Source organism: Miscanthus floridulus, chromosome 7 (genome assembly GCF_019320115.1).
Source record: "Miscanthus floridulus cultivar M001 chromosome 7, ASM1932011v1, whole genome shotgun sequence".
Taxonomy (NCBI): Eukaryota; Viridiplantae; Streptophyta; class Magnoliopsida; order Poales; family Poaceae; genus Miscanthus; species Miscanthus floridulus.
In genome coordinates this window covers 131,351,851-131,366,635 of record NC_089586.1, presented here as the reverse complement: position 1 = coordinate 131,366,635, position 14,785 = coordinate 131,351,851, and the positions used below count along the sequence as shown (strand labels likewise).

At 49.0% G+C, this 14,785-nt stretch overlaps 1 protein-coding gene across 2 annotated transcripts; it reads right to left on the bottom strand.

Moving 5' to 3' along the window:
* Nucleotides 1-61: 61 nt before the first annotated feature.
* On the bottom strand, nucleotides 62-14,785 carry LOC136468006 (uncharacterized). 2 transcript variants are annotated; one of them, XM_066466860.1, is made up of 12 exons: nucleotides 14,375-14,785; nucleotides 11,932-12,000; nucleotides 11,184-11,276; nucleotides 10,974-10,986; nucleotides 5,235-5,343; nucleotides 4,291-4,486; nucleotides 3,380-3,555; nucleotides 2,292-2,421; nucleotides 1,623-1,783; nucleotides 1,406-1,500; nucleotides 1,116-1,215; nucleotides 62-491 (listed from the first exon to the last, which is right to left on the bottom strand). In XM_066466860.1, exons 1-12 carry the CDS (start codon nucleotides 14,678-14,680, stop codon nucleotides 446-448), a joined length of 1,494 nt encoding a protein of 497 aa, XP_066322957.1. In that variant the 5' UTR covers nucleotides 14,681-14,785; the 3' UTR covers nucleotides 62-445. The 2 variants fall into 2 exon arrangements, with proteins under 2 accessions (XP_066322957.1, XP_066322956.1); XM_066466859.1 differs by lacking the exons at nucleotides 5,235-5,343; nucleotides 10,974-10,986 and having other exon boundaries at nucleotides 11,184-11,266.

Here is a 14,785-nt window from a genome sequence, read left to right as displayed (position 1 = left end):
AATGAATTCTTTTGAGGCTTCGCTCGATGCAAGCTTCGCAGCTTCAGAAATCAGAAAAAGATTGCCTGTTGAATGTTGATATTGAATTTAATTAATCCAAAACCTCAAGTACAGGGAATCGAACATATTTACAGTGTTGTCAAGTCTCGGTGTTTGAGATCAGTATCCCACAACTTCAGACTGCTGCATGCGCTTGCCAAACTGAAAATAACTCCAACTACATAAAAATAATTGCTTTGCAAGAATGATAAGGGATCAATGCGCCGACAATATTAGTTCACAATTCTCACTCCCTCGGTTGCCACTCACAGCCTGAAAATCTTGAAGCTCTCCAACAAAACAGTGTACGAGCTCGTGGGGACCCCAATGAATCCAAGAATTGCAGATTGGGCTACAGCAACATGGCAGTTGAAAATTTTCTATCCTGCAGTAAATATTTACACGCCTACAGGTTGTCGTTCAGCCACTTTGCAGCACCATTAACAATGGACCTGAAAGAATTCAACAACTTGGTCAGAATACAAGAGATAACCCAAACACAAAAATGTCTGATGAACTAACTCAATCAACATTGTTTTTCCTTGAACTCGGTAAACCTATTATTTTTCTCAAACACAACTAACACAATTATGTTGGTTCAAATTTCAACAGAAGTTGGGCATCTGCATTCAAACCTCCCATTGCTAGATTTGTAATTTCCCCTTTTAAAGAATACTTGGAACTGTAATGCTGTAACCAACAATATAGTTTATTACAAGATTTGGTTAGGTTGGTTCACATTTCAACAGAACAGGCATCTGCATTCAAACTTCCCATTACTACATTTGTAATTTTTCCCTTTTAACGAGCACATGGAAATGTAACGTCTGCCATAAACAACAACGTAGTTTATGTCCAAAAGATCACAATACGAGTTTATACCACCAAAACAGGAAAAATAGACATAGTACAAACCCCCTGCTCAGTATAATGATTTTTTGTTCAGCATGGCATTACCTCATTACCATATAGTTTAAGAAAAAGAGACAGTACAAAACCTATTTTCAGCAGGATGAACAGACATAATCATCACATGATTTTTTACGCTGTAGTGAAATCAAATTTAAAAAAGTTACCCAGCAAAATCTGTAAGTTTCTTCAACCAGTCACCCTCTGCTTCTTTAGATTTGTCTGTATCTTCTTGACTAGCACCTACTTCTTTCTCTTGATGTACGCCTGCAACAAAGATAACAAATGTAAGACTTCAATTTCTTTTTTAAGGAAATTCCATTCCTTATCAAGCGATACCAACGAGACACCAACAAACTTCTGATAGTAAAAATCCAAAATAAGAATAAATTCTTTGTTGTGGGGACAGGGGAAGGGAAGGACTGAGGAAAAGAAATAGAGTGATTAGCATGTATACGCTTTGGCTGGGCAGGTTTTGGCTTGGCGTCTGTTCGAGCAAAGCCACCATTACTCAAAGATGCAAGTTCCTCAAGTAATTCCCTTTCACGCCCACTGGAAGAAACAGAAAATTAGTGATTAAGAAATACTAACTGAGAAATTATGTGGCTCACCAACTCTAGGATAGTGATAAAAGTAATTAAAAGGTAGGATAAAGTCAGAAAGCATATTTTCACCTTATGCGCTTGGGTATTGCAACTTTAACAGTGAACAGATGATCACCACGTCTAGACGGCTTATTCAATGATGGAACTCCTTGCTTCGCTAAAACAATTACATCACCAGGTTGGGTACCTGGAGGTATTCGAAGGTCACTGGTTCCATCAACAGTACTGACCTGCTCATAAAAGAAATTGAAAGGAACGGTTACACAGACCTATATAATTTATATCAGAAGAACCATTTCAAAGACATATTTTCATGTTTTGAAACAAACATCTACCAACAATTAGTCTACTCTCAACCATCTGTGTTAGTTGGAAAGGCACTAAACTTGTATAAGTTTGAGCAAATCAATTTGGCAGACTTTATATATCACTGAAAGTGCAATCAGCATTGCTTCAACAAGTATTGTGTTAAAGCAGGCCGAAGAGGGTCTCACATACACCTCAAATTGAAGGTTGCTGATTGCATCAGCATTGGAATAAAGTAACCAAGCTATTCTGCCTATAAGGAATATCAAGTTTTGCATGTTTCTGTCCTCCAGTTATAAAGTGAAGTGGACAAGTTCCAGACATATGTTCTGCTCTATGGGGAAAAAATAGTTGTTTACTGAACAAGGTAGTAATCGACGACTGAAACTAACTAAAGATCACAACTGATAATCATAGTGAGAAAGATCTTACCCCCTTAACGGTGCCCAAAATAGCTTCAAGATAGCTTATTGACACAGTTGAATACAAGTTTATACCATCCCTCTTGATATCTGATGGTTCCTCTATATCAAGGCAAACAAAGAGATCTCCAGGAGGCCCACTGTTTTCAAAAGGATGAAATGATTGGATATCCATGCAAAGAGATATATAGAAGGCAGATGATCAGAAATTTGAACAAGATAAATTGCATTCAAGCTAAAGCAAGGCAGGAACACACTGGCTTAGAGATATGTGAAGATACTTTTTGAGTCTTTTTCTGTTATATGGGGCATCAGTTAGGGGCCCAGGGGATCCTATGGGCCCCTGGGCCCCTAGCTGATGCCTCATAACACTTTCTATGCTGCAGTTGTTGCATAAGTTCCTTTAATCTTACAGCCACCTTGAAAAGATAAATTAATACATAGGCAACATAAGCCACTCTGCATTCATGTATGCTAATGATTATAGGCATAGAGATATATGAATTTTTTTTAGGTTTTCCTGCACTGCAGTTGCAGCATAACTTCCTTTAATATCATGGCTTCCTTGAATAGGTAAACTAATGCATATGCGTTAAGCTACTCTGCATTCATGTGCGCTCCTGATTCCACACAATAACTTCGGCGGAAAGCACAAGTGCCAGACCTAATCCAAAATGCCAGAGACTGCAAACTTACATTTTTTTTCGTGAACACGCAGGAGAGCTGCGTATCATTATATTAAGAAGAAAAAAGGGGACTATAAACTTACATTCATCTACTTGGAACAAAAAAGGAAAAAAATCAAATCTAGCATACAATTATACATCTCATGGGTATACCATTGGCAAACACATCTTTTCTCCTAATTAAACACCTATGCCCCGTGACATTTAACTATTACCATGTTCCCAGCAAATGTTTAGTCCAAAGTTACACAATAGATGGCACAAGAGTACAAGAATGAGCATCTCAATCAGTAGCATAATGCAAAAGATCCATTTAATTGTATCTAAGACAGCAATGAACTCTTGAAGTATTTTGAAATGTTCAAGCATGAAAATCAAGAAGTTAAACATTCAGTCTAAGTGCTTTGCATACCCTTTTGGTCCTGCATCACCTTCCCCACGTACACGAAGAGTACTGCCTTTGCTCACTCCTGGAGGGATCTTTACTTTGATCTCCTTTCTGACACGGATACGCCCCTCTCCGGAACATTTCCTGCAATACTCTGAAATGACTTTGCCCTCTCCTGCGCAAGTGGGGCAAATAGAAACCTACAAGATAAAAATAAATAAATAATGCGACCATCACCAATTGCAACAGAATCAAATCGAGGTAAAATCATTACACAGAAATCCAGGTGATCCAAAGGCTATAGGCATAGTTTATTTTTGGCTAATGTTGAGACCTTGAGCTTGGCACCCTAATACTCATTTTTTTTCTCGAACACGCAGGAACACCTTAATACTCCTATCATCCTTGCTGCTTGAGAACTGTGGAAGCATCATAACGACTGTGATTTTAGCAATGTCACTCTGTAATTATGGTGGTCAGAACAGTGATTAACGTGCTGTCAGGGTTGGGGACCTCAGGAACTGGGTCACTGGGCTATTCTATCCCCCCCCCCCCTCCCTGGTAATTACCACTGTGTTCTGTGGTCGTCCTTTTGTTGTCCGTAGCACAGTTGTTTTAAGTTCCTAGAATCCGTGTGAGTGTGTGTGTGATGTTATTGTTGTTGTGGTGTGAGTGTGTTGTGTTTCGGTGTTTCTTCTCTGTACCTTTTTTTCCTCTTCAATCAAATGACACATAGCTTTCCTGCGTGTTCAAGAAAAGGAGACCTTGAGCCTCCACAGTCATGTAGGAAACATAATTTAAATGCTAATGCTAGGACACTCCGCACAAACAAGCGGCATGAAAGCTATCATATTATTGCAACCATGTCTTCACTGTAAATCTCACAAATAATGTTATTAAGTTAAACAGTCTATATAGGAATGCTCTGTGGTTACCTGAGAGAACAGACCAAATGGTGTTTGCTCAGTTCGCATTACTTGCCCTCGCCCACCACATGTGGAACATATTCTCAGCTTGGAACCAGCCTTTGATCCAGAACCACCACATGTATCGCATGTTTCCAAATGAGATAATATAATATCTTTCTCTGTTCCAAATATCGCCTCTGTGAACCCCAGAATCACATCATATCTGATCAAATAAATTTGTGTCAGTTTAGGAATTACACTGGTCCTGTAACTGTTCTGTTCTAGAGCACAAAACAAACAATGTAGCAGAACTAGCACTAAATGCAGTATTTGATATATTTATAGGGTTCCAAATAATACAAAAAAGAAAGAAAGATACAGGCAGACAAACGAACCAAACAGTGTTAGAAAAGGCATGCAAGAACAGACTGCTCTACCTACCCACCCCACTTCACCCAGTTACTGGTTTTGGTCCACATAATTCAAAGTATCGGGTTTGCTATATTTGCATTATTTTAGAATTCTAGAAGTATTTGATGAGATGTGTTGTTTTGCAGCCTTGCAGATAAAAGCTGTAGAAATCTGAGACTCCGAGTGTATAGGAAAACAGGTTGCAATCGCATGGCTACCAGAATTCGAAAACAAACAGGCAACAGACAAATATCTCAAAATTTTATCATAAGGATGGAACAAAGGATACAACTTGATTTTAGCATACTTTTACCAAGCAGCTTATTATTCTGGGGATCCAAGCATTTTGCTTATGCCAGTATGGCAGTACCAGATAATGAAACAGTGCATGCTGCATATTACATTCAGGCAAATAACACTGCATATTTGAGGTTTTACAGGTACTAACTACAACAATTAGCAGTCAATTAAAAATTAGATTTGCAAACATTTTCGAAAAAGAAACACAATTGATCTTAAGTATCATCTCACTTCAACATGTCTTGCAAGTGGCGACAAACCTGATGTCTTCACCCTGAACAGCAGTGTTTCGCCTACTTGTCCTAAACGAGCTCTGGTCCATGCCAGAAAAACCACCCATGCTTGCTCCAAAGAATGTCTCAAACAGATTGTTGGAGTATGAGAGTATGTGTATTAGGCCCATGAGGCCCATGTATGACCAATATACATTGCTACCCTTCTAGGGTTAGCCCAATAAGGAAATCACAACTCTAGCATGGTATAGAGCCTTCAGAGCCTGGCTTTCCTCCTCCCCTTCCCCAGCCGCCAGGCGTCGCCGGCCGATTTCTTGCCGCCGCCATGGCTGGCCGCCCTCCCCCTCCCTCCCCACCTACTTCCAGGCTTTCCCCTCCTTCCCTACCCGTCCTGGGCCCAGCGCGCGGCCGCCGGCCCTCCCTGCCGCGGACGCGGATGGCCCAGCCGCCGCCGCGGTCGCTGCGGGCGCGGGCGCGGGGTTCCGGCGCGGCCGCGGGCGCGGGTGCCGGCGCGGGCGCGGGCGCGGGCGTGGGTGGCCCAGCCGCCGCTGCGGGCGCGGGCCCCCGCTGCTGCGGGTGCGGGCGCAGGCGGCCCCGTCGCTGCGGGCCGCGGGCGCAGGCGGCCCCGCCGCTGCGGGCGCGGGCACAGGCGGCCCTGCCGCCGCGGGCCGCGGGCGCAGGCAGCCTGGCCACTGGCCCTGCCGCCGCGGGCGCGGGCTTGGGCAGCCTGGCCGCTGCCGCCGCCGCTGCTGCGGCAGACAGCCACGCCGCTGCCGCTGGGGGTGCGGGGGAGAACCTGGAGCCTTTCTTCTTCCCCGCTCCTCCTCCTCTGCCGCCCCCTGCCCCTCTCCAGACGGCAGGGGCCAGCTCCGCTCTCGCCGCTGCTCTCGTGGCTGCACGGGCTGCTGCTGCTGACAGCCAGGCCCGGGTGCGGGCGGCCGCCCTCGCTTTGGAGCGCGAGCGCGACGCGGCTGATGCCCTGGCCCGCCAGATCGCTGAGGCGGAGCAGCTCCTCGTCCTCCCTACATCCTACGACACCGCGGCCACCTCCTCCGGCTCGACGGGTCACCGCGCGTCTCACACCACGGTCATCTGGCACGACCCGGCCGACCCGCACGTCGCTCAGCTCCACTACCAGGCCGGGGGTGTCCAGAACATCCGACTCCTCGTCCCGGTCGTCCTCGAACCTGAGTCGCCCTCTTACGCCCGCTGGAGGGACCTGGTTCTTCTCACCCTCCGCCGCTACGCCCTCGACGACCACGTCCTAGTCGACGCCTCGGTCGCAGTCCAGACCTCATCGTGGCTGCGCCTGGACAGCGTCGTCCTCTCCTGGATCATCGGGACGATCTCCCTGGACCTCCACGACCTCGTCCGCAACTCTGCTGACGCTCGCCGGGCCTGGCTTGCACTCGAGGGCCAGTTTCTGGGCAATGCCGAAGCCCGGGCCCTGCGTCTCGATGCGAGCTTCCGCACCTTCGTCCAGGGTGACCTCTCCGTTGGCGACTTCTGCCGGCGCATGAAGAGCATGGCGGACTCCCTCGGCGACCTTGGCTGGCCCGTGGAGGACCGCATCCTGGTCCTCAATGTCCTCCGCGGGCTCAGTGACCGCTACGCCCACCTCCGGACGTGGATCACCCGGCAGAGGCCCTTTCCCTCCTTCCTGCAGGTCCGCGACGACCTTGTCATGGAGGAGCTCACTCAGGGCGTCCAGCCAGGGTCCACCTCCACGCCAGGGTCCTCGTCTTCCTCGACTGCCCTGGCCGCTACTCCTCCGGCGCGTTCCCTCGCTCCACCGCCGTCGTCGCTTCTTGGTTCTCCTCCCCCCGGGCCGGGCGGGGGTGGAGGGGGCCGTGGCGGCCGCCGTCGCCGTGGAGGGGGACGTGGGGGCCGCGGAAGCCACCACACACCGGTGCAGTCGCCCTCCGGAGCCCCTACGCCCGCGACTCCACGGGGTGCACCCTCGCCCTCCTTCCACAACCCGTGGTCGGGGCGCATCTACATGTGGCCCTTCCCGGCTCCAGGCGGAGAGCCTCGCCCACCAGCAGCCTTGCTCACTGGAGCTCCTCCAGGGTTTCACTGCCCATCTTCGTGGGTGCCACCTCCCGACATCTTGCCCGGGCCTGTCGGTTGGAACCCGGCGGCCTTGGCCAGATCCTTCAGCACCATGGCCCTGACACCGCCTGCTGGTACCGACTGGATTGCCGATTCGGGTGCCACTTACCACACTACTCCAGACCCTGGTATACTCTCTTCTATTCACCCTCCTTCTTCCTCTCATCCTTCGTCCATCATGGTCGCGAATGGTTCATGTATTCCAGTTACGTCCGTGGGGGCCGCCGGCACTCATGGTTCCTTTCGTCTTCCTGACATTCTTGTTGCACCCTCTATGGTTCACAACCTTCTTTCTATTCGTCGTTTTACAGCTGACAATTCTTGTTCTGTTGAATTTGACTCTTCTGGTCTTACTGTGAAGGATTTGGCTTCCCGGCATCCTCTTCTCCGATGTGACAGCACGGGACCCCTTTACACCCTTCGGTTTCCGGCGTCTGCTTCCTCTTCGTCGCCGTCTACTTTGTCAGCTGCCTTCGCCGCCACTCCTTCTTCCACCACTTGGCACCGTCGCCTTGGCCATCCTGGACGTGATGCTCTGACGCAGCTTAGTCGCAGTTCCGACATTGGTTGTACTCGGGCTCACGATGAGCACTTGTGTCATGCGTGCCAGCTGGGCCGTCATGTTCGTCTCCCTTTTTGTTCTTCTTCTTCACATGCTACGCATGTGTTTGATCTTGTACACTGCGACCTATGGACATCTCCTGTCATCAGCATTTCTGGGTATAAATACTATCTTGTGGTGGTTGACGATTTCTCGCATTATTCGTGGACTTTCCCTTTGCGTGCGAAGTCGGATACTTTCACCACTCTTCTCCACTTTTTCGCCTGGGTGTCTACTCAGTTCGGCCTCACCATCAAGGCCGTCCAGTGTGACAATGGCCGTGAGTTCGATAACGGCACCTCCCGTGCCTTCTTCCTCTCTCACGGTGTCCAGCTGCGCATGTCTTGCCCGTATACCTCCTCCCAGAACGGCAAGGCCGAGCGCATGATTCGCACCACGAACGACACCATGCGCACCCTTCTGCTCCAGGCGTCGCTACCTGCTCGCTTCTGGGCAGAGAGTCTGCACACCTCCACCTATCTCCTTAACCGCCTTCCTTCCGCTGCCTGCCCGGCTCCCACACCACACCACGCTCTCTTCGGTACCCCTCCTCGGTATGACCACCTTCGTGTCTTCGGGTGTGCGTGTTACCCTAACACCACTGCCACCGCTCCCCACAAGCTGGCTCCCCGTTCCACTCTGTGTGTCTTCCTTGGGTACTCCCCGGATCATAAGGGGTACCGGTGCTTTGACCTCACCTCCCGTCGGGTCATCATCTCTCGCCATGTGGTGTTTGATGAGTCTGTCTTCCCCTTCACCACCACCACCCCATCTCCCACCCCCGATCCGGACCCCTTCTCTTTGTTTCCCACTGACACGGTGGTCCAGCCACTTTTACCGCTGTCTCCTGCAGGTACTGCTTCCCCGTGCCCCTCGCCGGGCCCGTGCCCCCGCTCGCCACCCACCAGTGACGCCCCTGGCCCTGCGCCCTGCCCGGGTCCGGAGGCGTCGCCCTCCGGAGCTGCTCCTACCCCTACGTCCGCAGCGGGTACGGGGACGCTGCCTGTCGCACCTCCTGCGCGTTTCGCCCAGCCGGTGCACGTCTACCGGCGCCGTGTGCCGGCGGCACCGCTGCCTCCGGCATCACCGGGGTCCCCTTCTCCACTGGTGACGCCTACACCACCGGTGGCCCCTTCTCCGCCGGCGACCCCTACACCGCCGCCGCCGCCTCAGGCTGCCCGTGTCGTGTCGCCGGTGTACCACCCGCAACTCCTTCACCGACACCCGCGGCATGTTCACCCTATGGTGACGCGACACGCGGCTGGAACCCTGCGGCCCCGGGCTCTCGCGACGATGCCCGACGACCCGCAGATCTCTCCTGTTCCCTCTTCCGTTCGCGACGCCTTGTCGGACCCTCATTGGCGCCGCGCGATGGAAGAGGAGTACGCGGCTCTCCTCGCCAACCAGACATGGGATCTGGTGCCCCGTCCACCCGGATCCAACGTCGTCACCGGGAAGTGGATCTGGACACACAAGCGGCGGGCTGATGGTTCCCTTGAGAGGTACAAGGCTCGCTGGGTTCTCCGGGGTTTCACTCAGCGCCCTGGAGTCGATTATGATGAGACTTTCAGCCCCGTGGTGAAGCCGGCCACCGTACGCACAGTGCTCTCCCTGGCTCTCAGTCGCTCTTGGCCCGTGCATCAGCTGGACGTCAAAAATGCCTTTCTCCACGGGACTCTCACCGAGACGGTCTACTGCAGCCAGCCAGCGGGGTTTGTTGACTCTTCTCGTCCGGCCATGGTCTGCCGGCTCAACAAGTCTCTCTACGGGCTCAAGCAGGCCCCCCGGGCGTGGTATTCTCGGTTTGCTGCTTTCCTGCTGACACTGGGGTTTGTGGAGGCCAAGTCAGATACGTCCCTGTTTATCTATCACCATGGAGCTGAGACTGCCTATCTGCTGCTCTACGTTGATGATATTGTCCTCACAGCCTCCAGTCCGTCCTTACTCAGCCGTGTCATCGCCTCTCTTCAGCAGGAGTTTGCTATGAAGGATCTTGGTGTGCTCCACCACTTCCTCGGGGTCACTGTTGAGCCTCGCCCCACCGGCCTTCTCCTTCACCAGCGGCAGTACACTCTTGATATCCTGGAGCGTGCTGGGATGACTAACTGCAAGCCCTGCTCTACTCCAGTTGACACACAGGGCAAGCTGTCCGAGGCCGTGGGAACCGCCGTGGCAGACCCCACTGCTTACCGGAGTCTGGCAGGTGCCCTTCAGTACCTCACCTTCACCAGGCCAGACATCACCTATGCAGTACAGCAGATCTGCCTTCACATGCATGATCCCCGAGAGCCTCACCTCACTGCGCTCAAGCGCCTCCTCCGCTACCTCCGCGGCACTGTCGACCACGGCTTACTCCTTCAGCGGTCTTCCTCCACCGAGCTCGTCGTCTACACTGACGCCGACTGGGCCGGGTGTCCGGACACTCGGCGCTCTACCTCCGGCTACGCTGTCTTTCTGGGCGGCAACCTGGTGTCCTGGTCGTCCAAGCGCCAGCCGGTGGTCTCCCGATCCAGTGCCGAGGCGGAGTACCGAGCTGTCGCTAACGGCGTGGCTGAGGCCTCCTGGCTCCGACAGCTCCTTGCCGAGCTCCACAGCCCTCTCTCCCGGAGCACGTTGGTCTACTGCGACAACGTCAGTGCGGTGTACCTCTCCACCAACCCTGTGCAGCACCAACGGACCAAGCATGTGGAGATCGACCTACACTTTGTCCGTGATCGGGTTGCCATCGGCGATGTTCGGGTCCTCCACGTCCCGACCACCTCCCAGTTTGCCGACATCTTCACCAAGGGCCTCCCGTCATCGACCTTCACCGAGTTTCGCTCCAGCCTCAACATCATTGGTGGCTAGTTGCGTCTGTGGGGGGGGATCGTGTGATCGTGTGTGCTTCTTTTCATGTCCAGTCTGTAACTCCGCTGCGCCGGTAGCTCAGACTGCGGGGGGGTGTTGGAGTATGAGAGTATGTGTATTAGGCCCATGAGGCCCATGTATGACCAATATACATTGCTACCCTTCTAGGGTTAGCCCAATAAGGAAATCACAACTCTAGCACAGATCAAATGGATTGGTCTGCATGGAAGAAAAGATCGGTGAAAACAAAGAAAACTTGGTTAACCAAAAAGATCGCAAGATCTAAAAACACTTAGGCCCCGTTTGGCACGGCTCCAGTATCCTCAAGCTAAAGAACTTGATTGAATATAGATATAAAGAACACTTAGAATCTTTTTTTTAGAGAGAGAGAGAGAGAATGTGTGGAAAAGTAGTACTGTATAAGCTCCACCCGGGCCTCCAACTGCACTCTTAACCCCAGCTTCACCATATTGGTCATACAACGCCCTCTTCTTTTCATCTGACAGCACCTAATGACAATGAAATTCAGTACTCCAAAATGACCGAAGGAAGTAAACAGAAGACCAGAATCAAATCTCTGATTGAATAATGAATAATCCATCAAATAATGGAGAGTACATAACCTGAGTCAAAAATATAGAACCATTTGATAGAGGCGATGCCGTCCAACCGAATATTAGGTTGACTGGATAAGAACAGTAGCACAGCACTAACCATACTTATAGATGAAAAGCACCAGAAATGTGGTCAAATACTTTGCATATTTGAGTCCACATATAAAGTAGCACCAGACTAGTGAGAAGTTGAGAACAGAATAAGAACTTATAATTTTAAAGTAGATTACGACTACTATGTTAAAAATAGTTAACTATTGAATGGGAAATTCACCATTTTCAGAAATAGTACCACATATTCACAGCAATGGTATGTTACTTGGTCGATTAATAAGCTGTGCATTAATTTTTTTAATCATCGGCATCAGGAAGCCAGCTATCGACTGAAACCTCCAGGGTCTGTTACAACGGGAGGTTTTCAGCCAATTTTCATAATAGCCAAAAGGTTATTCTCTAAGCTTAAATCATACCATCTGATAATCAGAATAGTAGATAGAACATGTTAAGCAAAATACTGGATACCTCATACTTGTTAAAAAAAATTGCATACCTCATATGCTGCACTTATCTCTTTAAACTTTTCGGTCGCTCCAGGCTCCTTATTGACATCAGGATGGTACTAAAGACAGAGAAAAAAGATATCACGATTTATTTCCCAGGAAAAACTTAATCTATAGTATGTACTGAGAGCATCCAAAAACTAGAGACAAAGCAAAACTTTTCACTTGATAGATTGAAAGATAAACAGACAGTCAGCTACGAATCAAAAGATTGAGTGCCTGCTAAGTGGGGTATTTTAGGTCCAATAACATAATCTATGGAGTAGATAAAATACTCTGGTTGAAAAGAGGATCGTTTTAGGCTACTAAGGATCAATGTTTTCAGGTCGTCCGATTAATCGCGATTAGTCGTCCTGGTCGGTCCCTGGTATTCGATTAGGAGGACCGACTCGATTAGCTCGACCAGAAAGCTGGTCGTCCGATTAGTCGACGACTAATCGCGATTAGTTGTCCGACTAGGACAGGGACGACCAGTTTGGTTACTCTGTTTTTGGGCCTATTTAACTGGGCGGACATGTGGGACTATTGAATGTCAATGTTTGTGACTTTGTGTTGAACACTTTAGTTATGTAATATGCTGGCTGTGTGGCTGCTATGGTCTGTTAAATGTTAGTTATTTTACTACTGCAGCAGTGCTGCTGTTCAGGTGCGTCAAGATCAAGACTGCATTAGTGTTTAATGCAGTCTTGATGCTTGCTTTATTGTGTGTGTGTGTGTGTGTGTGTGTCTATATATATATATATATATATATATATATATATATATATATATATATATATATATATATATATATATATATATATATATATATATATATGTGTGTGTGTATATATATATATATATATATATATATATATATATATATATGTGTGTGTGTGTGTGTGTGTATATATATATGTGTGTGTGTGTATATATATATATACACACACATGGATGGCTAGATGGACGACCAGGGTCGACTAATCGGCCTGGTCGACGACTAATCGCGATTAGTCTCCTGGTCGGTCCCATGGCGACTAGGTTCGACCAGACGACCTGAAAACATTGCTAAGGATGTCGCTCTAGCTTCAGTCTTAACAACGTCAAACAAAAGGAGAACATTGGAAGGTATGGCAATATGCACAAGAATATTTATAGCGGAGGTCTGGCATCTGCAAAATCACATTTTTATCGTCCAATCCGCTTAAGTTACAAGTCCTCCTATGCAACTTTGATGATTCCAAAAATAGAAGGTATAAGTGATACAAGGATTGCATATGCAAGTCTTTCCCTAATAGTAGCTCAGGGTGGTGTAAGGTTCTAGGCTCCAAGCGTGATGACTAACAACAATCAGCAAAGGCGCTGGAAGATCGTGATTCGTGAATGGCACAAAGATGCCAGTAGAGACCAGAATGGAGCTTTTATGTATCTAGAAGCAATCATAAAGAATCTTATCCAATGAAGGGAAATAAGAGCTGTGATATCGACTAAACTGTTGAAACCCACACGAACTGTAAACGTTATGGTGGAATGGCGTAAGTCTAGATGCTGTTAATAAAATGTTACATTGTGAGCACAGGACTAAACTACAATTCAACAACAACAACAAAGCCTTTAAGTCCCAAACAAGTTGGGGTAGGCTAGGACTAAACTACAATTATGAGTTTCAATTTTCTCCACACATTGAAAGACACAGGATCAATGTACAATGCATTGTTGACCTGTGCAGATAGTTACATTTCACCTAAATATTCAAATAAGTTACATTTCACCTAAATATTCAAATAACCTTTCATTGGTTTAACTGGTTTATATTTACTTCTAGAAATTTTACAGTGAGTGTCTGAGTGATCACAAAAACTAGCAAGGAAGCATGTTAGCAGGCCTTCAGGCTTCAAATATTTAGGTATTGCAGGCATACAGAAACTATAGCTAAGAGCATAATATCATTCATTGCATAAAAACAACACTCCAACAGCAAAAAACCCGGATGAGCAAGCAAATTAAGCCACCAATCATTAGCAATGAAATACCCATGAGCCAGAACATTGGTTATTCAAGTGATGATCAGGCTAGGATTTACAATGCAATAGTGAAACTCCAAAATTATCAGTATCAACTAGCTAGGCAATTCAGACCCATTGAAGTGTCCATATATCTCTGACTGGAGCAATGAAGTACTAGGTGAATTTCAAATCCCTGTAACTACATGCAGGTACCCTCCCCCTAACCCTCTAGCACGTAATACATCATTCAAAGACAATACTATGGATTTCAGAAGAAAAAAGAGGCCTTCCGGACTGGATGAGAGTTGAACCTACTATGCTATAGACTTGTTATTGGCACGAACTCCAAGCATGGCATTAATCTCAAACAAATATGATGAGTACTACACAACAGTCCAGTGAGATGAGAAATGGTGGGGGTGGATGGGAGGGGGCAAGCGTCGAGCACCTGGCGCGCGAGCTTCCGGTACGCGGCCTTGATGTCCTTGTTACTCGCGGCGCGTGGCACGCCCAGCGTCGCGTAGTAGTCGGCCGACGCCCAGACCACCAGGCCCCCTCCGCGGCGCCGCCTCGGAGCCCGTCCGCGGCGGCGAGGCGCAGCGCACGCGAGCGGTTGGCCGCCACCGCCGCCGCTCCTTCCGGCCGCGGCGAAGTGGACCCCACGAGGAGCGAACGCGGCGGCGGTTGAGGTGCGGGAGGAGTAGGATAGCGAGGTGTTCGAGGGCGCGAACGGGAGCATGGACGTGAGCACCATGAGCGAACCTTCTGGGTTCTGGCGCCGCTGGGCGCTGGTCGGCTCGGGAGATAATCGAGATGCATGGTCCGCGTCGCGCGAGCGGAGGGTAGTTGTAGGAGGCTT